At 44.0% G+C, this 26,600-nt stretch overlaps 2 protein-coding genes across 7 annotated transcripts in view; both read left to right on the forward strand.

Annotated features, from left to right (window-relative positions):
• Positions 1-8,864, forward strand: part of ARHGEF5 (Rho guanine nucleotide exchange factor 5) — a 33,589-nt gene extending 24,725 nt beyond the window's left edge. For all 6 annotated transcript variants that reach the window (XM_036404982.2, XM_036404978.1, XM_036404979.1 and 3 more), the window contains 11 exons: positions 6-265; positions 1,123-1,283; positions 2,101-2,253; positions 2,889-3,018; positions 3,971-4,045; positions 4,844-4,933; positions 5,248-5,402; positions 6,070-6,231; positions 6,595-6,665; positions 6,996-7,100; positions 7,307-8,864. In XM_036404982.2, coding sequence (XP_036260875.1) covers positions 6-265; positions 1,123-1,283; positions 2,101-2,253; positions 2,889-3,018; positions 3,971-4,045; positions 4,844-4,933; positions 5,248-5,402; positions 6,070-6,231; positions 6,595-6,665; positions 6,996-7,100; positions 7,307-7,461 — 1,517 coding nt within the window. In that variant the 3' untranslated portion in view covers positions 7,462-8,864. The remainder of the gene's footprint in view (positions 1-5; positions 266-1,122; positions 1,284-2,100; positions 2,254-2,888; positions 3,019-3,970; positions 4,046-4,843; positions 4,934-5,247; positions 5,403-6,069; positions 6,232-6,594; positions 6,666-6,995; positions 7,101-7,306) is intronic.
• Positions 8,865-12,184: 3,320 nt separating this feature from the next.
• On the forward strand, positions 12,185-26,354 carry NOBOX (NOBOX oogenesis homeobox). The gene is made up of 8 exons (XM_036404896.1): positions 12,185-12,251; positions 14,612-15,235; positions 15,622-15,728; positions 15,863-15,981; positions 16,893-17,026; positions 22,922-23,186; positions 23,681-23,988; positions 26,044-26,354. Exons 1-8 carry the CDS (start codon positions 12,185-12,187, stop codon positions 26,352-26,354), a joined length of 1,935 nt encoding a protein of 644 aa, XP_036260789.1.
• The last annotated feature ends 246 nt before the right edge of the window (positions 26,355-26,600 follow it).

The raw sequence follows: 26,600 nt of genomic DNA on the forward strand, positions 1-26,600 counted from the left end.
CACAGCAAGATTACTGTATCAGGAGTACAGTGATGTGGCTCTGAACAAGGCCATCCAAAGCCAGAAGAGAGTGGATTATCCAGAGGATATAGAGTCAAGTTTCCCAAGCTCCCCGAGGCTACGGAGGAAAGTGCTGTCTCCCCAGGACTCATATTTGCAACGTCTGTCAGTCTCATCTAATGCATCCCTCTGGCAGGACATCCCCATGATACGGGGCAGCAGAATACTGCTTAACATGTCCCGTGAGGAACAGAGGCTGCAAGAGGTATGGGGCAGATGTGGCAAAGTAAACGGGTGGTCTTGTAGTCAAGAAAGAGTCTCTGGAAGGAGGGTTAAAGCAGAGAGCAAAATCTGTGATGTGGGAATGCAGGTAGTTGAGGCAGAGGTCACTTCTACTCCTGGAAGCAGCATGGGGTATGAAGTAGAGCAATGCTGAAGTGCTGAATTTTAGAGAAAAGCAGCACTGAAGGACAGACTGTGCACTGTATAAATAACTCCAAGTAAACAGACATGGGGAAAAGTGGGAACATGATAAGGAGTTTTGAGTATGCTCAATGCAAAAGGGTGTGTAAAAGTAGAAGACTTGCAGCGTTCTCCCATACATAAGCTTGTGAGAAATGCTAATAAAACCACAGTAAATTCTATTTTCTGTAGTAGAATATGAGTTTAGCAAATTGACCTGTGTGAGCTGCAGGGCTGAGAGGAGGCTGGGATATGTGTGGATTCAGCACAATGGTACCCAGAGAAACTGGGTAAAGAAAATGAGAGGATCTGAGAAGTGGACAGGAGGACTCAGAGAAAGAGGTGAAAACAACAGCAAGGGAAAAGGTTTGTGGTATGGATGCTGGACCTTATAGGAGCTTGTGAAAGTGGTGTTGAGGGGAAATAAAAAGTAAAATGAGAGCAAGTAGCTATTTTTAAGTCATAACACAGGTCTGTTTCTTAAAGAAAGTCTGTAAGTGCATACTTGCCCTTCCTTTCTAAAGCCTCTCTTCTGTAATTACACACTCCTTGCAAGATGTGCTAGGAGGTTTTCCTGCTTTGCCACGTTTCCTCTCTGTAAGATTCCTCACAGACTTGCGCAGTGTACTGATGCTGTGCTCCCTTGTTTTCTCTCCCAAGGCCAAGTTTGAGCTGATAATATCTGAGGCTTCCTACCTGCGCAGTTTGAATGTGGCAGTGGATCATTTCCAGCGCTCGGCAGAGCTCCAGGCGATGCTCACCAACCAGGAGCGCCAGTGGCTCTTCTCCCGCCTCTCCGATGTGCGTGATGTCAGTGCCAGGTGAGACGTGGCCCTTTGCTTCCAGGTCTAACAGGCACATGGTGCTTCCATCAGGAATGTTTCTCACTCCTCTTCTGCACTGTTCAGTGGAGATACAGCACCTAGTGATGACACACCAACACTGCCTGGAAAGGAATATTCACCTTTTTAGGTGAATTCTGGTGTTAAATCCCAGATATTATAGCTCAGTTGTGCACAGAGCTCACTGCAGGGGATCAAAATGGTAATGTAGCCTTGTGCTACGGCTTTCAACTACAATTAAACTTGACTAACTAGACCTCAACCCAAACCAGCTCCTGCCAAATACAAGACAAAAGGGGCAGCTGCATTAGCCCTGATGAAAAGCAGGGTAAAAAAGGAAAAACAGTAAGTTACAACCATCACTTGACAGAAACTAATGTGAATCAATAGAGTGTAATTCATGAAATGTGTACATGACCCCACATGCAAGGAATGCTGTATGTTGTAGGATTTTGTTTTGCTTTTCCTCCTGCAAGGCTTGACTACATAAGTTACTAAGCTGGTAAGGTTTGCTGCTACCTTTTCCATTTCTACTAGCAAGATTATTCTGGTGAGGTCTTAGTTTTCAGCTGTTTCCTGACCATGCCTGTAGAAGCATGACCTCTCAAGAATAGAGGTCTTTTGCTTCTGCTTTTTCCTTGCTGATACAAAGCCCTATATTGTCATTATCCAGACATTACACTCTCCCTAGAACTAAACAGCTGTTTTGTGCTTGTGTGGGCTGTCAGGGTTTTAGAAGACTAAATGACACTGATATTTCCCTCTCCTTTCTTGGCACCACATCCATGTGCTGCAGTTTCCTCTTTGACTTGGAGGAAAAATTTGAAGAGGACATATTCACCTTCCGTGTGTGTGACGTGGCTCTGAAGCATGCCCCTGACTTCCGCCGGGTGTATCTGCCATATGTGACAAACCAGACATATCAGGAGCAAACCTTCCAGAGATTACTGTAAGTTTTTCTCATTTGCTGCACCCTTCTCCCCCTTACTTCCATGAATAGCTTCCTACTCTTTCAAACGATGGGCAATACTGCAGGAAAAGGCTGTTGAGTAGTGCTCTTGCTACACCCCCCAGAAGAACCTTCCTCAGTTCAATGGCATTTGGGACAGCAGGACAGAGCTCCTGCAGGCTTCTGTCCCATAGCATTGGGAAGAAAAATAATATGTAATATCTGATCTTGTTGCAGGCTGTTCTCTGCCCTCTACTGAAGAGAGCAAAAATGACCATCCTGGATAATGGTTTTCAGTCTTGATCACTGAGAACCAGAGTGCAAATCACCACTGTCCCCATGAAAGGAGCACTGCTGATAGAGGGAGTTGAAATGTAGATGTTACTTCTGGCTTTTACTCCAGAGAGCTGTGGAAAGAGGATAGAGATAACAACAGCTGTACTGTCATCCTGTAGCTGTTAGAAACCCGTAGTTGCTTTTCAGCAGCAGAGTGGTGAAGTTTCTTGACATTTCTTGCCCCAGGGACAAAACCTGACTGTCGGGAGTACTCCAGCATTCCCTGAAATCTGATACTAGGAAGGTTATTTATTTACTCTGATGCCTGGATGTCTTTTTTTTCTTTGCCACTCCCACAGAAATGGAAATGCAGGGTTCCAGCAAGTCCTGGAGAGACTGGAAAGTGATCCAGTGTGCCAGCGCCTCTCGCTTAAATCCTTCCTCATCCTCCCCTTCCAGCGCATCACTCGACTCAAACTCCTCCTACAGGTAACTGTGGTGATTCTCTGCCTTCCCTCAAGTTTCCCTCAAGCTGTGTTTGGAAGCAGCTGAGAGAGTTGGGAAAGGGGCTCAGCCTGGAGAAAAGGAGGCTCGGGGGGGACCTTGTGTCTCTGCACAACTCCCTGACAGGAGGGTGCAGCTGGCAGGAGGTTAGGCTCTGCTCCCAGGGTACAAGTGACAGGGCAAGACGAAAAGGCCTCAAGCTGTATTAGGGAAGGTTCAGGTTGGACATCAGGAGGAATTTCTTCCCAGAATGAGTTGGGAGGTGTTGGGTTGGGGGCTGCCCAGGGACATGATGCAGTCCCCATCCCTGGAGGTGTTCAGGAAATGATGGATGTGGCACTGTGTGAGGCATTGCTATTTGTGAATCATTTAGGGCTTTGTTGTGACACTACTTTAATTGTACCCCAAGAAAGAGTTAATGGAGTCTTCTCAGAACATGCTGATTTCCATTTTATTGAACTTTCTGGCTTCCTGCTAGGAAAACAAAGCAAGGGTTCCTTGGCTGCCCTCTGGAAGGCAGTCTGTGTCTATGCTTTGCCTGCAAATTTGACTAATAAAGAGCCATCCAGAGAGGGAACCAGCCAGTCCCTAAATAATTAATTTTGAGTTCTTTCTATGAATTTCTTCTTTTTGATTTTTTGAGCTTCTTTTTACCAGGAGAAAAGGACAAGTCTATTCTGTTCATACATCCATTTGTGGTTTAGCTAGTGGTTGCTTCCTATGCCATATAACTTCTATGTGATAATTAATACAATTTAGATTTACAGGAATCACTGGTCAGTATGACTTAACAGTGACATTCTGCATCTCAATTTTTTGGCTTTCTTGTCTCCACATGTCATCAGCTACTTCTGCTTTATTATTTATTGTACTCTTCAGTGGTGGTAATGTCCACCTTTCCCTGTTTGCATCGTGAAAATCATCTTTTCTCACACAGAATATCCTGAAAAGAACTCGGCCTGGGTCTGTGGAGGAAGTGCAAGCAACGCAGGCCTATGATGCACTTGAAAAGGTAAAGGTGCCTACCCTTTCTGCAGCCTTACCTTTGTCTCTAATTAATCAACTCCCACCCTTGTCCCTGCAAGAAAATCTTGCTTTAAAAAACCCCACAGCATTACTCTATTGCATCCCTTCCTCTTATCCTGTTTATTATAGAGGCAAGGTTTAAAGTTTTCTAGGACAAATGGTTATCTAAAATTTGTACAGCTTCATAAGGTGGATTGTTCTGTCTAGTAATGATTTGACCTTCCAAAGGAGAGCCACCAGGATGGTGAAGGGCTTGGAGGTGAAGACAAAAGGAGTGGCTGATGTCTGTTCAGCTGGAGGAGACGGAGACCAGATCTCACAGCAGTTTTGCAGCTTCCTCATAAGGGGAAGAGGAGGGGCAGGCCCTGATCTCTGCTCTGTGTGACCAAGGACAGGACGCGAGGGAATGGCTGGACCTGTGTCAGGGGAGGGTTAGGTTGGATATTGGGCAAAGGTTTCTCCCCCACAGAGTCATGGGGCACTGAACAGGGTCCCCCAGGGAATGGTCACGGCCCCAAGGCTGCCAGAGCTCCAAGAACATTTGGACAATGCTCTCAGGCACAGGGTGGGATTATTGGAGGGTTCGTGCAGGGCCAGGAGTTGGACTCAATGATCCTTGTGTGCCCCTTCTAACTGAGAATATTCTCTGATTGTAATATATACTTCTTTTGCAGGAGGATGCCTAAGGAATTGTCACTTATGCTGACACCTAAGGGGCTCCTGGGAGTAGTACTGATCCCATCATGCAGTTCTGCTCTCACTGCTTACCTGTTTTCCTCTGCAGCTCATCAAGGATTGCAATGAGAATGTCCAGCGCATGAAGAGCACTGAAGAGCTGATCTACCTCAGCCAGAAGATTGAATTTGAGTGTAAGGTGAGCTCACCCATTCCCTGGGCCTTGCTCTAGTCTAATGTATTTTCTGTCTATCCCCACAAAACCACTTTTTGTTCTCCTCTCAGAGAACCCAGAGCTGTTGAACCAGAGCATCATCCGCAGGCCAGCTCTTCATCAGTGCTTCCCTTGACCAATCATTCATGTCAGCCTTCTCATGAAGGTGCCTGCCATGACTTACACCTCTCCAGCTGGAGAACTGAAAGCACAATTCCTCAAGAGAAAGGCAAAAATGCAAATCCAAAACTCACAGGGACCCTTCTTCTTGTGCATAAATATTTATTTTTGTCTTGCAGATATTCCCACTCATCTCACAGTCAAGGAGACTTGTGAAATGTGGTGAGTTGACAGCACTGGACTTCAACAACCTGAGTCCAAAATGGAAAGTCACGACCCGGCCCATCTACCTGCACCTTTTCAATGACCGTCTGCTCCTGTCTCGGCCCAAGGAGTGAGTGCTTCAACACAATTCTTGCTGCCCCTTCTAAAATACCTGTCTCTTTCGGGGTCTGTGCTTTGGTGACAGAGTCCTTTCCCTCTGCCTGCCAGCAAGTGGCAGTCTTTGTCAAGTCACTCTCCTGTCCCGACTTGATGTAAGTATCATGAAAGTATGTGGAAATTGATAGTCCCAGCGCTTAATTACATACTGTAATACAAAAACATATCTTGTGGTCCCTAGCACAACATTTTGATTCTGCCTTTGCATCTCTACAATGTGAAACACTTGAACAATAACCATTTATTCTAGTTTTACTTGGTAAATAATTTCTTCCTAAAGCACAGTATGAGGACTAGTGAATGTGCAAATCACTGGTTTGTCAAGAGAGTTGTTGGTTAGTTGTGTTGGGGTTTTGAGGGTGGTGGGTTTGTTTTTAAGCTGTAAGCTACCAAAAAAAATTCTGACAGGTCAGAGGTTAGTATTTCTACCCTTTTCATTAAATCTTTTCTCTCTCTTCTTTGGTCTTCTGAGACTTCTAACAAGAGCACTGCTTAGGATGTGTGAAGCAGATGAAGACTCATTAAAAGCTTTTTGCTTTCCTGCAGACTATGTGACTCACTATGTAACCCTCATAACCTTAAAACTCTCACCTTGTTTTGTTCCTCCTGTTGACCTGCAGGGGTGGACGTTTCGTTGTGTTTGACCATGCTGCTTTCTCGTACGTGCGCGGGGAGAAGTGTGAGATGAAACTCCACGGGGCAAACAAGAATCTGTTCCGTCTCTTTCTGCTTCAGAATAACCAGGGGAAAAGAGTAGAGTTCTTGTTTCGGACAGAGACACAGTAAGGGCTCAAGTTTACCTGTGGTATATCCCATTACCATGGCCAGACACCTCCTGGTAGCCTGATGATTGTCCCTCAGCTATTCAAATGCTGAAATAGCAAATTCAGCTGCTAAACAGAAGTCTTGAAAAGCATCCTCTTGCTATAACTATTTCCTTGTGAAACACCTTCCCCTCTCTCATCATAGCTGCTCATACAATACTACCACATTATGTCATACCATCAGCCTCCAAAAATGGGAATTTTTGCCCTTTCTCAGCTTCCCTTTGTGTGAGCAAACACCCCTCCACTCCACCCTATTTCAGTCACCAGACTGTCATCCCTCACACTGAATGCTGATACCTATTCTGTGCTGTATTCCAGCAGTGAGAAGCTGAGGTGGATCTCTGCTTTGGCTCCTCCGCGGGGAGAATTGGACCTCCTGGAATGCCCTGGTGAGACTGCTCTGCTGCTACAGCATTGGGGGTGGGCTGGCTTGCAGGAGTCACAGGCACTGTTAGGTGGGATACCCCAGAAGGATTCCAAGCCAAAATACTTGGGGGTTTGTAGATAAAGAACATACTCATGGGCTTTCCCTCAGTGCTGGGTGCTGCCAGTTATTGTACATGTTTTAACGCTTCATTTTAGATGAAGACCTGCAGTGTTCCTTCTAGTTCTCAACTTTTTATTTGGGCAGCTCCTAATTCTCCACCTCCTCTGGAGCTGATGTCCACAGGTTTACTGTTGCTTTCCGATATATCAATGTGATCTTTCCTCCCCTTCAGATGCACCACAAGTTCAGTGCATAAAGACTTACAAGGCTCGGGAAAATGATGAGCTGGCTTTGGAGAAGGCAGATATCATCATGGTTATGCAGTACAGCAATGATGGTGAGCAGAATGAACAGTGCCTGTCTTAAACTGTAGGACTGAGAGTGCAGAGGGATTCTTCATCTTCTTTAGTATGCTTTATTTGGAAGCCGAAAGAGGATCTTTTCCTTTGCTCTTAGGGTCTTTTTGGAGGGGGCTTTTTTATGGGAAACAATGAAAAAAACATGTGACTTTTGCCTCATGTTGTACTTTTCCCCACACCACAGGGTGGATAGAAGGAGTAAAACTCTCAGACCGGGAGAGAGGCTGGTTCCCCTCGGAACACGTGGAAAACATCTCCAGCAAACACATGCGGCAGAAGAACCTGAAGGAGGAGCAACGGGTGAAGAATGCCAAGCAGCAGGTCTTCTGCAAGAAATAAGGCTCTGTTTGGACCTGTACAATCTCCCTGCCATGGGGAAACCATGGCTTTTCTATCGTGCCTCAGAAGAAATGCCTCTGTGAAGAGCATAATACAAAGCACTTTGACAGGACCAGGTGCTTTTTGCCAAAGAAAGTGGGAATTCAATCAGGAAAAACTTCCTCTCTGTCAGCAGGACTATGGCAGCAAGAGGAGGGATAAAGGTTGCATGTATTGCTTGCTTTGTGGTAGTAGGGAGGGACTTAAATCAGACAGAGGTCTGGGGTCTGGACTTCTGAAAACATATTCCTGGTTTTGCCACTGACAAGTTGTGGGACTTTATGAAAGTCACTTCAGAGTTCTGCCTCAGTTTTGCCATCTGCAAAATGGGGGTAAACTTACCTACCTCACTGCATGTTGTGAGGCTAAATTCACTAGTATTAGCAGCCTGAGAGCTTCAAGTTCCTGAGAAGGAAGGTGCTAAGTGCAAAGCACAACAGAGCTGAAGAGAATATTCCGTTTGAATATCCTCTGGATACCTTCATGGCGTTGATCTCCATAGTGTAATTTCCATTTAGGGCAAGTTATGTTTTAGATCATGCAAGTCTACAGGGATTTAGATAGGCAAATATTTCATTGTACCCAAATGCTGTTAAGAGTCCTTGACAGCATTACAAAATCCATTGGAATTAAGCAGTTTTCAGAAGCCACTGTGATGATTTCCCCCACATAAGAAGTATCATGCTGAGAAATCTGCTTCCAAAAGGTCACCTCCCTTCTGAACAAGCATCCCACCAAGCCATCTGAACTGACCTTTTTTTTTACTCTGCCTTCCCTTGGAAGATCAGTGACTTTTACAAAGATTTATATTTTGTGTTGGTACATGCCCTGTACAAAATAACCAGGACTAGGCACATGCAATGAAGTGGCACTTTACTGCTGCTCTTACTCTGATTGCTGATGTGGTATTGCATGCACCATTTTGCACACTTATGGAGAACACTGAGATATTTAGCCACTGTAGATAAAGGCAAAATGTACACCAGGGTCTTTGTTCTTTCTAAGGACTCTCTGGTTTTAAGTCCAGTTTACATGCATTTGTGCAGAACCTGTTTGAGGATATGCCTTCAAGTATAAAATACTGTTTCTGTGTTAAAGTGTTCAGTTCAGTCAATGCAAGATCAAGTTTAAGAATCAATACACCAAAGAAAGCCACGTGTAGCCTCTTGCATTTAATATATTTGAAGAATTAGTTACCTTTGTATCTCCAGCTTACTGTCTCTGTAACATTCTGCCTTTAAATCCCATTTACATTGTATCTAGAATAGTTTATTATGGCCTATTTATATCAATAATTTTTGCTGGATTAAAAGAAAAAAGTTGCTTTTAGTCCTAATAAACTCATGCACTTCTCCAGTTAAAAAGCTTTCTGCTTGCCTTGTTACTTAGGTTTTCCTCTCAAGTGTAAGTAATTCAATTTACTGAATATACATGCAGTATTTTTTGCTATAATTTTCCTTTCTAAGTGACTGTTAAGTACAAACAGGTCTCTTTAGCAGAGGCAGCAATGAAAGCTGGGTTTATCCAGCCTTAAGGTTCTTCAGTATTATCCCCAGCCCTAGAGAGCTGATGCTGCAGCTCTTCCACAGTGGTGTTAGTCATCCGTAACTGAAGGTAAGCTGAAGGGATAAACTACAGAAAATGGGAGTTCAGCCCACAAGAGCAGAAGGACAGGACCCAGTTATTCAACTTTTAATCTATGGTCAGACAACAGTCTGCTAACACTTCCCCTCCCAGAAGGACTGGAGCTGTTCCTGAGCTAAGAGCCAAAGCAGAGCTCTACCTCAGACTCACACAAGAAGGGTTATAATCCTCCTCAAGACCCAGAATATTCAGATATCCCAAATGCCTGCTTGTCCCAAGCTGTCATGAATTTATGCAGTTCCAAGTCCCCAGGATTGTCAGTGTCTCAGGTGGGACATAAAATGCTGCCATGGGATCACTTCAGCTGTATAAGGTCACCTCACACAGGCAGTCGGGGCATCCCACATCCACTTCAGCTTCATCCAGGAGGAGCCAGCCATATATATTCCCATTCTAAATTAGAAGTCATCTTGTTCAACATCTCAGGTTGAGAGTTCTTTACTCTTTCAAACTCTGCTCTTGAAAGCAAGCAGGCAGATTGTTCATTAGAGCCTCCCAAAGTGGTAAAGTGGTTTCTGTGCTTAAGTCTGTATGTTGTTAAAATTCCACTTGATATAGGAAACATCAAGGGTACTGTTGTCATAATTGACAGCACCTCTATACTCTTTTTAACTAGTTGGATCAAAGGTTAACTTGTCCCTGTCACAGGTACAGCCTTTATTTCCTGATGCCAGGCCTTTGTATGTTGAGGAGCATTTAAAGGTCAGCTTACACTTCTAAGAACAAGTGCTTTTACCCCGGGTTAGTTTGATTTCTCACATTTCAGACAGGCCTCAACTTCTCATATTTAGTTAAACTTTTAGCTCCAGCACCATCCTGCCACCACAATCCATAAACAAATCTACACTGAAACTGATTGACATATCTTTGATTTGTACAAACTTAATCAAACTAGTACAATATCCCTCCCAACTGCACATTCACAATACAGGAATCAAGTTAGTGGAATGCCTACTGTGTCCTATGACAGTCTTAATTGTGCCACAATTTCTCCCCACATTATCTAATGTGGATTACCTGATTTACCAGATAATCAGTATTAAACAGAAGCATAGGGTATGTCATGCAAATCCCAACACTTTCCTGCTATTCACAAAGATTCTGTGAGAGGTGGCACTGGATCTTCCCTGGGAACCTGTGGAGACTGACACGAAGTGTATCTGGACAAAACAAATTCAGGATTTCTGAAAAAAAGTTAAAGTCAACACTCAGAGGGCAGTTACACTATTTTCTTTTTGTGAAAAGGACAGCAATGAAGTACAAGCATGAGCTGCATTTAAAAAGTTTTGTTGAGAAGCTGAGAAGTCAGGGTGTATGTCTGAAAATCAAATTTTATGACTGCTGACATTTTTCATAAAAAGTAGTTTAAAATACATATAAAGTAGTTAAATATATGTAAAGGTATATATATATGTGATGTGTATATATATATATATATACACACATACATATCTACACATATATGTATGGCTCAAAAAACCCCCCAAAACTTCTAGTGCTGGAGACCTGTGATGGTCCTTCCTCAAGGAAAATAAATAAAAGTATTTTCCTAGGTTATTATTTTCACAAAAAAAGATGATATTAGGACCAAAAAGGTGATATTAGGACCAGAGTTCAGTAAATAAACACAACCTTGCTCAGAAACAACTTTTAAAGCAGATAGTGGTTTTTTTGTATTTGCATTTTTTTCTAATATTGAAGAGTCCCATGACCCTCCAAGATGTGTCTTGTCAGCTGAATCCTGTTAAGAAATTAAATGCCATTTTAGTTCTAACTTCTTGCGGCTGATGGCTGAACCAGGTGCACTGTTAGACCAATTATACTGGCTCCAAAATGTTGGCACAGATCTTTCAGCTTACACTCGTTTAACCTGATGAAATGATTCAGGTGAAAGCATGTGCAGAAGCAAGGCTTTAGAAGCCAAAAGTAAACCTTGAAATGAAGACAGGAATTTTGAGTCAGGAGGAGAACAGTGCTGTGCCAGCGAGACGATGATGAGCCAATAAACAGGAGGAGGATGAAGGTTGTTCTGTTTTGGTGCATCAGGACATATGTCTCATTCTTCATGCAAGCACTGCCTGGTGCTGGTCTCTTAGGAGCCTTCTTTTTACTAAGAATTGTTAAGCATTGAAAGGACACAAATTACAGCACTCAAAAGTCAGGAAGTGCCATTTGTTCCTTGCAGCCCCCAGCTGCTGAAGAACTAGAAGTTGCTGGACACCTAAAACAAATGTGTTCCTGCCAGTCCACCGGCAAAGAACACAATCACAGAATTCTTAGGGCTGGGAAGCATCTCTAGCGATGGTCTAGTCAGGGTATCCAGAGCAGGTGACACAGAAACGTGTCCAGATGAGTTTGGAATGTCCCCAGAGAGGGAGACTCCATTCCCTCCCTAGGCAGCTGTTCCAGTGCTCTGCCATTCTCTACGGAAAAAAAGGTCTTCCTCATGTTGAGATTAAACTTTTTGTGGTTTAGTTCACAGCTATTGCTCCTTGTCCTGTCGCTGGCCACAACTGAAAAGAGTCTGGCACCATCCTCATGCCACCTATTAAAGATTATTTATATGGATTACAAGATCCCCTCTCAGTCTTCCGCAGCCAGAACAGACCCTGCCCCTGCAGTCTCTCTCACTGTAACATTCCAGACGCCGTATCATCTTTGTTTCCTTTCGCTGGACCCTCTCCAGTAACTCCTTGTCCTCGTACTGAGGAACGCAGAACTGGGTCTAGCAGTCCTGACAACGAGATCCCCTCCATCCACAGGTGGCGAGTTTTGCAACACCAAAGCGCACACGGCGATATTTCAGCCAGCTCCTCACGGGGAGTATTCTTCCTAATATCCTCACCAAGGCTGGAACACTCCCGTTCCCTCCGTGTGGAGAACAGGGGCCCAGCGTGGGTCCCCTGGAGGGGGGAGGGGTAGGGCGGTCTCCCCCGCTGTGCCCAGGTGGCCCTGACGAGACGGCCGGGGCCGGGCAGGACGGGCGGCCGGGCGGGGCATTAACCGGGCCGAGTCGGAGCGGGCCCGCCACGGAGCCGGCATGGACGGGGTGGACAAGGAGCAGCAGCCGGAGGACCGGGCGGCTAGAGGGCTTGGAATGGGCTATGGTAAGGGTGTGGATGAGGACAGGGGGGATGAGTGATACCGGCTCGCCCTAATGACCGGGGGGAGGCACCCGGCAATGAGCCTAATGAGCAGCCCCGGGGGAGGATAACCGCTCCTCAGCGATGTTATCTAGGCACTCATTAGCCTTCCACGTCCTGGGCCCCGCGACTGGGAATGATGGATTCCCCGGCCCTCGTGTTCCCTGCTAGTAAAAGCACCTGGCTGGGGGCAGGGGGTCTTTTCTTTGTGTCATACCGAGCGGCTCCTGCTACCTCGGGGTTTCTCATTTGCACCTTCCTCGCTGTCCAGTTTTCCCCTCCTTGTGTGGAGGTACCTCTGAGGCTGTTCCTTTTCCCCTGCCGTGTGTGTGTTCAGGTGGCTTTATACCAAATGCCCCAAACAACCCTAAAAACCTTGCAGATGAAGTGGTTGACTTTTTCCGAGGAATGTCTAAGGAGGTGGCTGTGAAATAGAAAAGGGGGCTTGGCTTGCTGCAAGCGCACCAGGTGTTCCACACTACCTATTCCTTAACGCCCACTTGTTAACATCCCTTCTCCTTCTATTTTTCTAAAAGATGGACAAAGGGATGTTCAGTCTGGTCTCTGAATTATGGGAGAAAGGAGTGGTTTTATAACTCCCTTTGTTACCAAGAAGGCCCATCTTTCTCTCCAAACTTGGTTTTCATTTCAGCTCTTTTCCTTGGCAGTCCCAAATGGTTGTGAGATTTTTGTTATCTGTTCTAGAAATAAAACACAGCAGTTTACTTTCACTTGGAGGACTATTTCTGTAAAGAATATTAAACTCCCAGGTGCCCACATAAGACTTGGACACTTGTGATGTAAACACATACTGGGGTTTGCATAGAAACAGGTAAAAACCCTGCTCAAATAATGTGAAAATACTTTTTTTTCCCCTCACATAATGAGTGAGATAAGCTCAGATGCAACCAGGAGGATGGTGGAAAAAGGAATTATATAGACCAGAGACATCTTCTTCCTCATTCAGTTCTTGACTCTCCCCATCAGGATATTATAAGCAGTGGAAACTTGTTGCTGCTTAACAAGATCAAATTATTATAGCTGCATAGTTTCCTGCTTCTGTTTTTTTCCCCTGCAACTAATTTGGTTCTCTTAATCCTATAAAAAGCAAATTAGATGCTCTTGGAGTAGCCTGCCATCCCCTCATAGTTCTGTGAAATTTCTCTGGTCGGCTTGGAATTGTGGGGATCTTCCTTGATTAACAGTTGTTTCAGAAAGAGACATTGAGGCAGAAGCAAATCCTTTATTTTGGCATTGCATTAATACATATCAAAAGCAGAGCACAGTGAAATGAAATTATTTGTATCTTTTTCCCCAAAAAATTAAACCATCAAGTTTCTCAGTTGTCATATGCTATTGAAATGCTGCCAACAGTCTGCTCAAACTTTCTTCTCTCCAGACAAAGGCAAATACATGGGTTTGGGTTTATTATTCTACTTCCTATTCTTATGGAATAATAACTTTAAAAAAAAAAAATTAAGTAGCAGAAATCACACAGACTTACACATTCTGAGCCGCTTGGGAGATTTTTGGAAATTTTTATTTGGAAATGTATGTGCCAGCTGGGAAAGTATAAGGCTTCTGTATTATTCTGTTGCCTATTTTAATTATTTATCTTGCTGTTCTTTCTGACCCGTCTTCTACTATTTAGTCTTTCTTATTGTAACACACTTGGGGTTTTTGTTAAACTTAGTTGGATTTCTGTACCTAATTTTGTCCTTATCCCCTTATTTCACTCCCTATCTCGTAAATCTGTTGTTCAGAAGTGTGGCTGAAGCTGCAGAGAAATAATTTAAGGCGGTTATTAGAAGTTTGTACAATTAATAGTTTTTTGCTTGGCCAGCTTTGGTATGATAGAACTCTATAAAAGTAAAAAAGTGATGATGTTTGTCAGGTAATCCCTGCTGACAAAGTAGACCAGAATTTTGCTTCTGTCCTTCTTCTGCTCATTTTAATAAGGTGATGGGATCTTGTCAGGTCATTGATTTTTGTTCTGTTGCTTATTCCAGAGACCTGTATTACCCCTGAAGCTGTTTTCCCACAACTGTATTTGTAATATGCAAGCTTCCCTTTATTCTCTGTGTCTGGAATTACCCTTTTCTAGTCACACATTTGAATATCTCCATATTGACCATATCAGCTTCTTTGCTGCTGCTTTCCTGGCATCACCTGTCTTTATTCTGAGCTCTCTTGTCACTGTTGGGTTTTGTTGTGTGGTCTTTTCCTTCCCCCAGAACTGAAACTCCTGATCCAGGCACATCCAGCTTAGGCAATGGTCATGTGGGGTGGGGTTTGGATTTTTTTCCCTCATTTTTGCCTTGCAGAATTCCATGATGAGAGGGAGAATATGCTGCTGAATACAGAGCACCTTGTGGTGGATGCTGATGCTGTTGGTGACCATGGTGCAGAGAGCAGTGTGCTACCTGAATTCCCAGGCACGGTCAGACAAGAAACAGTTGAGGACAACTTGGGAACAGAAGACAGGAATAGCTCTGTAAAGGAGGTGGAAGAAGATGAGGGATGCAGCACCCTGCAGGCAACTGGGTCATCTCCCAAAGGCTCTGTTGTCCTTGATAGCCAGCATGACTTTGCCTTGGTGTGTGAGCAACCATTGGATTTCTGTGGTGACACGAAGGTTGGATTAGCACAGGAGCCCACAGGTCAGTCGGGGTCACAAGAGCACTCTGAGAGTTACTGCCCTGCTGAGATTGAAAAGGAGGCGAAGAAGGGAAAAACTAAGCAAGCATCCAGTGGAGTGGCTGGAGCTGCCTGCAGGCAGGAGGAGATCGGCCCGGCCCCTCACCAATCCAAAGGTGCTCCAGCCAGTACTGCAGCTCAGAATTCCTATGAGGGCTCTTCAGTCCTGGAGTCCAGAGGCAGCTGTGATGTGGCCAAGGGAAAAAAATCCTTACCTGTCAAGAAGAAACCCCGCACCTTCTATAGTGCAGGTAGATCCCAGGGCACACACTGGCACACAGTGACATTGGCAGTGCCAGTGGCACTCGGTGTTCCCTTCCCAGTGCTGATGTGCTCGAACTGGTATTGCATTGCACTCCACACCATTAGGTGTGTGAAGACTTCCACTAATAAAGGTTGCTGAGTGTCTTTCATTTGAAGCATCACTGGCAATGCTCTTTGCTTTTGAAACAGCTGAAGAAGATTTTTGTTTATTTTTGTGGTTTATTTTTAAAAAAATAATTTCTTACTCATGTATTTCTAGTATAATAAAAATGTCCAATTTTTTTTTCTGTTTCCCTCTCTTTTTAATTTTTTTTCTTATTTTCTTGTCACATACTTCCCATCTCTCTCTCTTTTGACAATGCATCATTTCTAGAGCAGCTAGAAGAGCTGGAGAAGATGTTCCAGGAAGACCACTATCCTGACAATGAGAAGAGGAGAGAGATTGCAGCTGTGGTTGGTGTGACACCACAGCGTATCCTGGTAATGCCTGCTGGGGGACAGTGCTGCCTGTGGGTCTGTGCAGAAAAGGGATGGGCAGGGACTGGGACACTGTCATTGTCCCCATGTGTAGATGGTTTCTTCCCTGAATGCGTTCCTTTCTTCCCATTTTTCAGGTCTGGTTTCAGAATCGCAGGGCAAAGTGGAGGAAATTGCAGAAGTTGAGCATAAAAGGCAACAGAAAATATCCAGCATCATCAGCTCTGTCAGTCCCCTTTGGATCAGAGGGCTATGGGTAAGAACTTACTCTGTTTTCTCATTTTTCCACAACTGATACCTAAGCAATTAAATATTTTCTTTTGCCATTTCCCCTTCACCTTTTAACAGTGAACAGCTGAGCACTGAGTTGGACCTAGGTAGCCTGTCAGATTTCTGGGCAAATTGTGATGGACCCTCTTAAAAGTCCTTTTGATTAACCTGTAACACAGATTAATCAAATTAATTTTGAACTAAAACAATTGAAATTGCTCTGGCTGAAATCATGTAAAGAGCAAGGGATGAGGTAGAAAAGATTTATAGTAGATTTATGGAATCAACTCTTCATTTTTAGTTTCTGTGAATGCATCAGCCAGGTGCTTTGGGTGTGCTTGGGGATTCTTTTAACCCAGTTCTCCCACTACTACTTTCCATTTCCATGGATTTTCACTTGGTGATGGAAATGCTGCTTGATTAGATCAGCCTTAGAAAGTCATGGACTTCTTTGAGGAAATCCAAGGTAGCAGTTCTCATATGTGAGCAGAGGACATTATTGGGGGGAAAGAGAATATGTAAGAGGGTAGATGGTCTTTCAAGGGATAGTGAATGTGTGAAGAGAGAAATTAATCTCCATGGGGATGTATTTATGGCAATCTGGAGCGTCTTCTTATGAAGAAAACAGAATGAAAAGGGGAAAAGTTAAGTGGAAGAGGATAAATTAAAGTGGAAGATTGGAGAGCACCTTACTTCATTGCACTGTTCCTGCTGCCTCTCCTATTCAAGTGACCTGGGGCTGCTTCCCCAAAGACTTTTGATACAACATTCCTTGCACTTGTAGTCAGACAGTGATTTCCCTTTGCACCTGCTGGTGATGTAGGATTTGCTCCTTGTCTGACAGAGGAGTGCATGACTGTTCATAATGCCCTGCCTTGTCCTCTGTGTCTGCTGCAGGGCACCTCCTCTGCCCATGCCTCCATTGCCTGACACTGCTGGAGACCAGCCTGACATGCTGGGAGGAGACCCTGGAGCTGAGAACTCCTCCAGCCTGCTCAGCACACACCCTGCATCACCCACCTCTGCCTCAGGTGAGACCCCGACCAGCATGTGTGTTTTGCACAGCTGCATCATTAGCTGGTGGAGCTGGGAGGTTCCCAAAGGCTTTAGGAAAGACCATGTCAGAGCCTTATGCCATCAGTGCAGAAAGCGGCACATCACTCCACAGGCTGAGAAAGTTGGGGCTGTTCTGCCTGAAGGAGAAAAAATTTTGTGGAAACCTCAGAGGACATTCTAGTATTTGAAGGGGCCTACAGGGAAGCTGCAGAGGGACTTTTCATCAGGCACTGTAGTGGTGGGACAAGAGGGAATGGCTTCAAACTGAAAGAGGGGAAATTTAGGTTAGATATTAGGAAGAAATGCTTTCCTGCAAGGGTAGTGAGGCACTGGCACAGAGTAGCTGTGGATGCCACATCCCTGGCAGTGTCCAAGGCCAGGTTGCATGGGGCTCTGAGCAACCTGGGATAGTGGAAGTTGTCCCCACCCATGGCAGAGAGGTGGAATGAGGTGGTCCTTAAGGTCTCTTCCAATGATTCTGTGATTGTAGGTATGGCAGCTCACTGCTGATTGAGTCTCCACCAGTTATCTACCAGCATGGTGGTGCCTCTGTGCTAGTTCTGGAGACAGATTTGCAGTCCTTGTTTCTGTCCTAGCAGAAGCCAGCAAGGAATTCTGAATACGACTTCATAAGGTTAAGTGAGCAGGGCATTCTTCCGTAACAGCTGTTTGACAGTGGTCCTGCTGTTGTAAAGGATGAGGGGAATGTTCTGGTTCTGATGTTCTCCGTGGCAGATACACACTCCCCATATTCTTTAGATGGAAACATTCTGGTTACAGTCTGAACTACATGAGCTGCATAAGGAAGGTGCACTCTGTGAACTGCTGGTGTTGTAAAGGCTCTATCAGCTACTCCACACCTTAAAACATCCAAAGGAGCTTCCTTGGCTTCTCCAGGCAGGACAGGTTTCCATATTGTTCGAGACCTTGAGGGAGTGAGAGTAGCTGAGTTCCAAAGCTGAAGATTGAATTTAATCACTGTTGCAGTGGAGTTTTAAGTCAGTGGGGTGTGCTGTTCAACCAGTTTTCTACCCGAGCTCTGTTAAAAGATTGATGGCAATGAAAGAGAGAGGATTTGTCTAATTGTTTATTGATGTGTGCAGTTCAAGAGCATTCCCTAGAGTCAGGAGTGCTCCCTAAAGCATTTCCTAGGTACATTTGTGTTTCCAAGTTGGTGCAATATGAAAAGATTTCCAAAGTGATGAGGACTCCACCACTTTCTTAGGGATGGATATCCCAAGCAGATGTGCTGACATGTGGTACTGCTGTGTGTGTTTTCCTGCTTCCCAGTGTAATTAATTCTTTGGAATTTCATGCCATTATGTCTGTCCCCTCGTTGTATTCTAAATATATCAGTATTTAGTTGTCAGTATTAAAGCCAGTTCCTGCAACTCATTTTCCAAGAATTACTCAAATTTTTTAATAGTGCTTTTACCTTAAAGGTATTTTGGTATGGTGGAAAGCAACTGTAAGTTTAGAATTCTTCATGTGTTGCTAAAAGTATGTTATTGAAATACTTTCTTTATAACCTAATCTAGTACTTCTGTCATTTAAATTTTCCTGTCATCTTCCCAAGGCAAGGACTCCTTTATTCAATCCTATGACCTTTTTAACTGTAATTCAGTCAGTTCCAGTTTTCCCACTTCTTGTGACAGAGTAAATATGGTCAAAATGTTTGAGTAATTCTGCTTTCAGAGTGATGAAATGGTGAAGTCTGTTGAGCCCTGTATTTAATTGGATAGAAACCAAGGTTTTGCAAGAGAATTCATTTAAAGGAAACAAACCAAATATCTTCTGATTTTTATGCATTAGGAACCTCTCCTGGTTCCTAAAGTACCTCTGCTGAGACACTGTTTAGTCAGGAGAGAATATCAGGGAATCACAGAATGGTTTGAGTTGGAAGGGACCTTAAATATCATCTCATTCCATCCCTCCTGCCATGGGCAGGGACACCTTCCACTATCCAGGTTGCTCAGAGCCCCATCCATCCTGGCCTGGAACACTGCCAGGGATGGGGCAGCCACAGCTTCCCTGGGCAACCTAAGCCAGGGCCTCACAGGGAAGAGTTTACTTCTAATATCCAACCAAAACCTACTCTCTCTCAGCATGAAGCTATTTGCCCTGTTGGATAATGTCTGTCAGAGAAATAAAGTTTAATTTAGGGACATGATCTTGTCCTCTGCTTGCATTTCTTTCTGGGGGATCTGCACGCTGGGATGCAGCTCTCCATGTGGAAAACACAAGCAGTTCTTTCTGATAGGAAAGAAAGGTCCTATCTGAATTCTTGATGCAATGTGTAAGGAAGAAAAAGGGCAAGTGTCCTCTCTGAGGGAAAAGACTGATATTACTTGTAGAGAATCCTTGTAGAAGAGAGATCTGCAGGGCTATCCATGGATTGCCTGTTTTCTTTATTAGGGTATCTCAGAAAATGAAGGAGACAAAACTTGGATGGGATAAAATCCAAATTAACAGGAGCAAAACAAAAGAGAAAACAGATGAATGAAAAAGGTTATCAATTTACAAGGGAAAACCAATTGCTTAATAGTGTCCCTTGTGAAAACAGCTCATGTATGGTTTTAGCAAAAGCTTCTGGGATTTCTGCATCGTGGTACACTTGGACCCACAGAGTGTGACCTGTTGGAGTGGCTATTCAGATGCTTTCCTTTTTAACGACTTTCAGCAGGACAAGAAAATTACTTAAGTGCATGAGACCTTTGTGGAGTGTACAGTGCTGCAATTTCCATTGTTTTTCCTTGCTCTATCCAGTAGTTCTGACTCTTGCTATGTGGATTTGGCTTGTTTTGTTTTTTTTTAAATGTCCCACTGTTTTTACCAGTTCTCCAAACAAGCTAATTTAAAATGTCAGTGAGTTGTATTTGAGATGTGTGTTACCTTGCTGGCGGTTACAGCTTCTGATTTAGATATAGTAGCCACACTACTTGCTATAAGAGCCTCTTGTGACTCAAAACTTCAATTTTGAGCTTGTTTTGATCTTAGAAATGTTTTGCTGGTTTTTTTTTTTCCACTTTTGCTAGACAGCATGATTACAATTAATGGCTTTTTTTTTTTAGACACTGGTAATTATTTGAAGCTTTTCTTGGTCTTCTGAGATTTCTTGCTGATACATATGTATCTGTGATTAATTGGCTTGTGTTTTCTTTAGAGTTAACCCATTAGAAAGAAAAGTTCCTTTCTGTGCCTCTGGTAGAGAGGAGATTTTTCTGCCCCACTCGTGTTTTTGCAGGAAATCCTTTGTTTCATGTGTTTGCCTTGCTGAGGACACCTGTCAGGAGCCCAGCCTGTCCAAGTAACTCCGTTAAGCAAATAGCAAGGTGATTAAATTCACTGGCAGAAATGGGATTCTAATGGAAATCTTGGGAGCAATTGGATGAAGCTGGATATAGCTTGTCAAAGAACAGTAAATAAATTACAAGCTCCAATGACTTCACTTATACGACTCTAGCTTTCAAACAAATTTTGAACAAATTTCTTTTTCTCATAATTTCAAGATGAGGATGAACCTATCAAAAGCTTTGTGATGGCCCTTGATGTTCCAGTAAAGGCTGCAAACAGAATAACCATTCTAGAGTTAAGTCAAGTGTAGTGCCAGGACTGGTTCTGCGATGTGAAGGTGTAAATGATTAAATTGCTCTCCAAAAATTCCCAAGGTTGTCTCATGGACTGAGAACCCAGAAGTAATGGAAGAAAGAAATAAAAATCCTGTTGTTACATTCCCATGTTCACTGGAAAGCCTTCTGAGGTTCTCTCTCTCAGTACATCAGCATCAGGAAGAGCCACAGAATTGTACAATGTAAGCATTATGTCAAGCCAGGGGTCAGAATTCTTCATGGAACAACTCTGGAATCTTCTGTAGATATGCCAGATTCAGCAGATATGACTTCTCTGGGAATTGTTTCTTCTTACTGCATTTGTGACTTTAGTTAGAAGACAAAATGTCAGTGTCTCTTTGAAAGGGCAGAGAAGCAGAGGAGACTTTAGAAAAGGCTGAACCAGCTCTTTGGAGATTGAGGGTGCTGTCTCACAGCCTCACTGCCTGAGGATCCTATTGCCATGATCCACAAAGATTACCTGCACTAAGTGTTGCAAATATTTAAAAAAAAGTTAAATTATTCTTAGTAGGTATGGAGATAGGTTTAGAAGTGATTTCCTGGGCTGCCTGTGTTCATCCTGAGAAAGAGCAGGGCCATCTGCAGAGCAGCTGTCATTACTGAACTGGAGCTTTGCCTGGATATAGACTGCTTTTCAGGTAAGTTGTGCCCCCCATGGTTGCTGTTCCATAACGTTTGTGTGAACATTCTGGGGCACAGGTGTCAGGGCAACCAGTGCTAACGAAGGGTTTAAAAAAATCAGAAGAGGTCTTCAGTTTCATTTCTGGCTAAACCAAACCCCAGGAATGCAACAGGTACACCTGAGATGCTGCCTGGCATGGATAAATAGTGTGGTCAAACAGAAAAAATAAACCACTGAGAACTGCCTGGGTATGCAAATGCTTTAGAGATGCCATCCTAGATTTTGCTTCAGTTTTCTGACTGAGCCCAAAATCAGGGCTATTGAAAACTTGAAAAGTTTTCATTGAAACATTTGATTCCTTCTCTCCATGGCTGCAGAGAGTTGGAAAAAAACAGAATGTGGGAAGGTGCAATAAGAGGCACAAAACTGCCCAGCACACTGGGCAATCTGAGAAACAGTGCTGCAAGATGAAGTGAAAACTCCTCATCAGCTCTCTGGACATGCATTCCAAAATTCTCTAAAGGCTGCTAATACTTGTTGTGGCATCTTTATGTTTAGGTTTGTGTTTAAGGCCTTTGAGTCACACCTGGTGGAGTGCATTTGATGTTACTCTCTATGCCTGTAAGGGTGAAGTGCAGCTGCAGACTTTCCCTGAAAGCTTTACAATGTGTGGGAGAGCTTCACCAGGGCAGCTGGTGATATTTTCTCTTCTCTTCCTCATCCTTGAGCTGGTTCAGCCTAGCTACCCTGGAGAAAACATTGCACCTTCCTGCACAGGTGATGGCTGCATTTGTGAAGAGAGAAACCATTTGTTAATTGCCATAATAAGAGAGAAACTCATTTTTTTGCACCACGCCCAAGCTTCTTGAGCTTTGTGTATAATTGTTACTCTGGATCACCAGCATACCTGATTCTGATCATCAATTTCATTTCTTCTATTGTGTCTTTCCACAGAGGCTGTTCTGTAGGAAACTATTCCTCTCTCCTTTTCCAGCAGAGGAGACAGGTCACCAAACAAGATTCTACCAACCAAAAGGTGTTGGTTCCCTTTCCCATCTCTCATCTTCTTTTTCCCAAGGACCTTCAGCTGCCATTTCTACTTTTTTAATTTTTGTTTTTGGCATGACTCATCAGAGGCCAAACCGGGAGTGAAAATGTGTTTCAAAACAGCCTAGACAGTGGATTTGTAAAGGCATAGCTTTGTTTCATTCAAAGCACAGTTCATTTTTTCTAAAGGGTGATCTGTGCAGCACACTCCTCCCAGAGGACAGTAGAAATGGAAGATGACTGGGGATTGTTCCTGGCTCTTTTCCAAGAACTACTTTGCTTCAGTTGGCTGCCTTCTTGAGAGCTGGATAAAGATAGTATGCAGAGACAGAATTCACAAAGGTAATTTTATTTAACCAATAAACATCATTCTGTGTTCCAGAGAGCTTGCTACTACTCCCTTTTGCTTCTCAACAGCAGTGCTGGTACTCATTTACTTCTATTCCCATCAATAACATCCACTCTTTCACTGGCATCTTGTTTTTCTGTCCTGGTCCTCTTGTCATTTCCTCTGCTTGCTCCTGCAGATTCCCAGTGTGATGGCACAGTGTGACAGTCTGTTTTATTCACAGCCTCCTTGGTGGTAGGAATGTTGGCACCCTGTGAAGCACAAGCTCAGAGCAAGGCGCTGCACTTCAATCCCAGCAGCGTGGAGTACTTCCCTAATCTTCCCAGTCCTCCTCCCATCCGCAGGGCCAGCCTGCCGCTCAGCCTAGCCTTCGACCCCCACAGCCACATTGTTCCCCTGATGCTGGACATGCCCAGCAATGAATGCAGCTTGGCCAGTCAGGAAGATGGCTCCACGGAATCCTTCTCTTACAGCGACCAGAATCAAGGGTAGGGGCAGATGAAAGGGTCTTTGAGAGAGATGAAAAAAGCAGCCCCTGGGAGACGCCTTGGGAGGGTGAATGTGGGACAAGGGATGAAGAATTAGGTGGGAGCATTAATGAAAAGTGAGAGGCAGATGTGACGATATACTTTAAAGGGAGTATGAAAAGCTGTATGAAGTGCATAATAGGACAGGGTGCCTGCTATGAGACAGGTGCTACTTGTACTCAGAGTGGTCTTAGATTTGCATGCTTGTCAAGTGAAAGTGAGGGTTTTCAGGCTTTGGATCGTGCTTTGGAGAGTGGGAAGATAATCCCCACTAATACCCATTGTTCAAAACCCTGCTGTGAAAGCACTTTGCTCAAGTGGCTTTTGTTGCCCTTGTCCTGTGCCTGGCATTTGGGAGGAAGGGTTGGCAATAAAACAGTTGTTAATTGGATAGATTGGTGTAGCTGTTGACCCTCCTTTAATCTCTGGGTTGCCTCTCTCCTTGCTCTCCACAGCTTCAGTTCACCAGCTTCCTGCCCTTGTCTGGAGCAGCTGGAGCCTGCAGACAACCTGGAGGCCACCTACTGTCAGTACAGCAGCCAGGGGGGAATCTATCAGCTCTCCCAGTTGTGTCACCAAGGTCACCTGGCCAGCAATATGTTCTCCAGTGACCACCTTCCTCCTCCAACACCCCTGGAGTCCCATCCAGCTTTCCCTGACTTACCTGGCAACAGTGGAGCCATAACCTACGGAGCCACACGAGGCTATGTACAAAACCATGTGGGGGGACCAGTCATGCCACAGCAGCCAAGTGACAATTCAGGTAATTTTCTGAACTATTTTGGCATCCTGCTCTTCTGGAGTTGCTAAATGATACCCTGAAACATTCAGCATCATCAGTGGGTTCACTGATGACTGTGACAGAAAGAAGGAATGGTCCACATGCCTGCACAAATCTATAGATGTGCCCATCTTTCTCTCACTTAATTTCCTTGTATGCTTGTTTTTTTTTTTAAAGTGCTGAGTAACCTGTTCATTTGAATCAAAAGTTGCTACCCAGACTGCACATGTCAGGAAGAGCATAAAATGTGAATGTGTCAGATAGTGCAGATGTTTTAGCTGCACTGGAGAAGTAACTTTTGTTTTCCAGGAGTGTCCTGTTGTGTACACGAACATCCCTTTGTTGCATGTGGTGGAAGTCAAGGGTACAAAGTGGAAAAGGTGCCACAGCAGATGAGATAGTTGGCGGTAGTGAGGAAAAACAGCCTTCTCTGTTTGGCTTCTGCAGAAACCAGTTTGAAATCATGTTATGTATCTTAGGGTAGTGCAAAAGAAGAGAGAGAGAGGAGCCAACAGAGTATGGACATAGATTCTTCCTCTGACTTGAATTTGCAACAGCACTGAGATGAAGGAACTTCAGCATCATTTTCTGAAAAAAAAAAAAAAAGCAACAAACAAAACAAACTCCTAGGTAAAAATGGCATTGTTGATCTCCTTGTTTTGTGTTTGGGCTTTGTATTTTGAAGTTATTCAAGCCCAAGTATAATCAAATGACAAACTGTTGTAGTTAATTCATTTAGACTGACAGGTTTGTTAAATTAAGGTCGTGCTCCAAAAGCTCCATCCCTTGTCTTATGACATGAGAGAACAGAGAGTTTTAGCCCACAGATGCTGCTGCTGTTTTTGTACCAGTTCTGTGGACCTTGTCAGGGAGGGAAGTCTGACTCAGTCTGACTCACATCAGGCTGCAAGCTGGCTCCTGTCCCCACTCTTCAGAGCCGACATTGTTCAGGACAGGTTGGCAGCACCCATGCTATCTAACACACTTGGCCCTGCTTTCCTGCTCTAGTTCCAAGGTATAATTATTATTTTCTGTGTTTTTTTCAGTCTGATGGGCCAGAAATAATGAGAGGGCTGTGCCCCAGACTGCATCAAATGAAATGTGTTTCTAGCTTGATGCCCAAGTGTGTGTTGCATTCCTTGGGGCATGTTGTATGAGCATCAAGGGATGTGTAAAGGTGTAAGCTGGTGAAGTTGGAAGGTTGACAAAGGAACAGAGGCAGAGTTGATATTCTCTTACTCCATGCTTTTGTCCAGAGCACAATCAGCACTGAATGGCTTTTCTGTTATGCAGTGGCGATGACCAAGTTCACAGAATTATAGAATCCTGGAATGGCTTGGTTTGGAAGGGACCTTAAAGCTCATCCAGTTCCAACCCTCTGCTATGGACAGGGACACTTTCCACTATCCCAGGTTGCTCAGAGCCCCATCCAAGCTGGCCTTGAACACTTCCAGGAATGAGACAGCCACAACTCCTCTGAGTTCCAGTGCCTTACCACCCTCACAAGTGAAGAATTTCTTTCTGAAAAGGTTCCAGGATTCCCAAAGTACAGGGCTGGAAACCAGTCTATCAGTGCAGACACACCTGCAAGTCTTACATCAGTACATAAGCAAGTGAGCAGCTTAGTTGAATTATGAATATTAATTAACAAAATATTTCTGGTTTACAGCTTTTATAAATGTAAGTGAAGATTAAGTATCCATCTTATGCCTGGAAGAACTAACTTGGAAAATGGGACTGGAAAAAAAACTGGGGGGGTGTCTCTACTGTCATTACATACACTCAGGATCACTGCTGAGTGGCATGGATTTTTTTTTAGATTATAACAATGCTATGAACTTTGTAAGGTTTTCTTCCTAAGAACCATGTTTTGGTTAAATACACTGCAGTGTAAAGAGCAAAGTGATCCTTGCTCTGTGTGTGATGTCTGCTGCACAACAGTGCTGTGTTTGCACTGAGTAAAGCACAACACACACATCTTGTACTACATAGATATTATTTTCATTATTCTTCTTTTCTTGGTGGCTTTTCCCTCAGCAGATATCCCTGCCTATCCAGCTGTGCCCTGGAGTGATTTCTACATGCAGGGAGCTCCTTTCTCCAATCAGTTGCATTCCCAAATGCCTTTTTCTAGCATGGCAGGAGGGCAGTACTTCACAGAGCCGTATCTCCTTCAAGTGCCCAACAGAACAGTACTGGAATTCATGCCACAGACTGGAAGACAAAAGGGAGTGACACCACCAGAGCAAAGTTCCTACCAGAGCTACCAAACAGAGGGAGAGTTGGCAGCACTCGCTGAAAAAGAGGACTTAGAGAGGAGCAGCAATAAAGGAGAGACAGGTTGGTAACCAGCTAAATGTTTTCTTGGAGAAGGAGGAGGGGAAAGAGTTCCAAGACAGCAGTAGCTCCCCTGAATGCAGGATGAAAACTGTGGCATATATTTTTTGTGATCTGCTGCCTGAGACAGTTCCCATGATGTTACACCTATCTTAGATCCATCTGTTTTTTTGAAATGGGGACAGAAGACTCAGTAAAACAGGTGGCAAAGTTCTGTATTTTCTCAGAAATCATTGCTGTGAGCTGTATGGCTACAC

Source organism: Molothrus ater, chromosome 5 (genome assembly GCF_012460135.2).
Source record: "Molothrus ater isolate BHLD 08-10-18 breed brown headed cowbird chromosome 5, BPBGC_Mater_1.1, whole genome shotgun sequence".
NCBI classification, from domain to species: Eukaryota; Metazoa; Chordata; class Aves; order Passeriformes; family Icteridae; genus Molothrus; species Molothrus ater.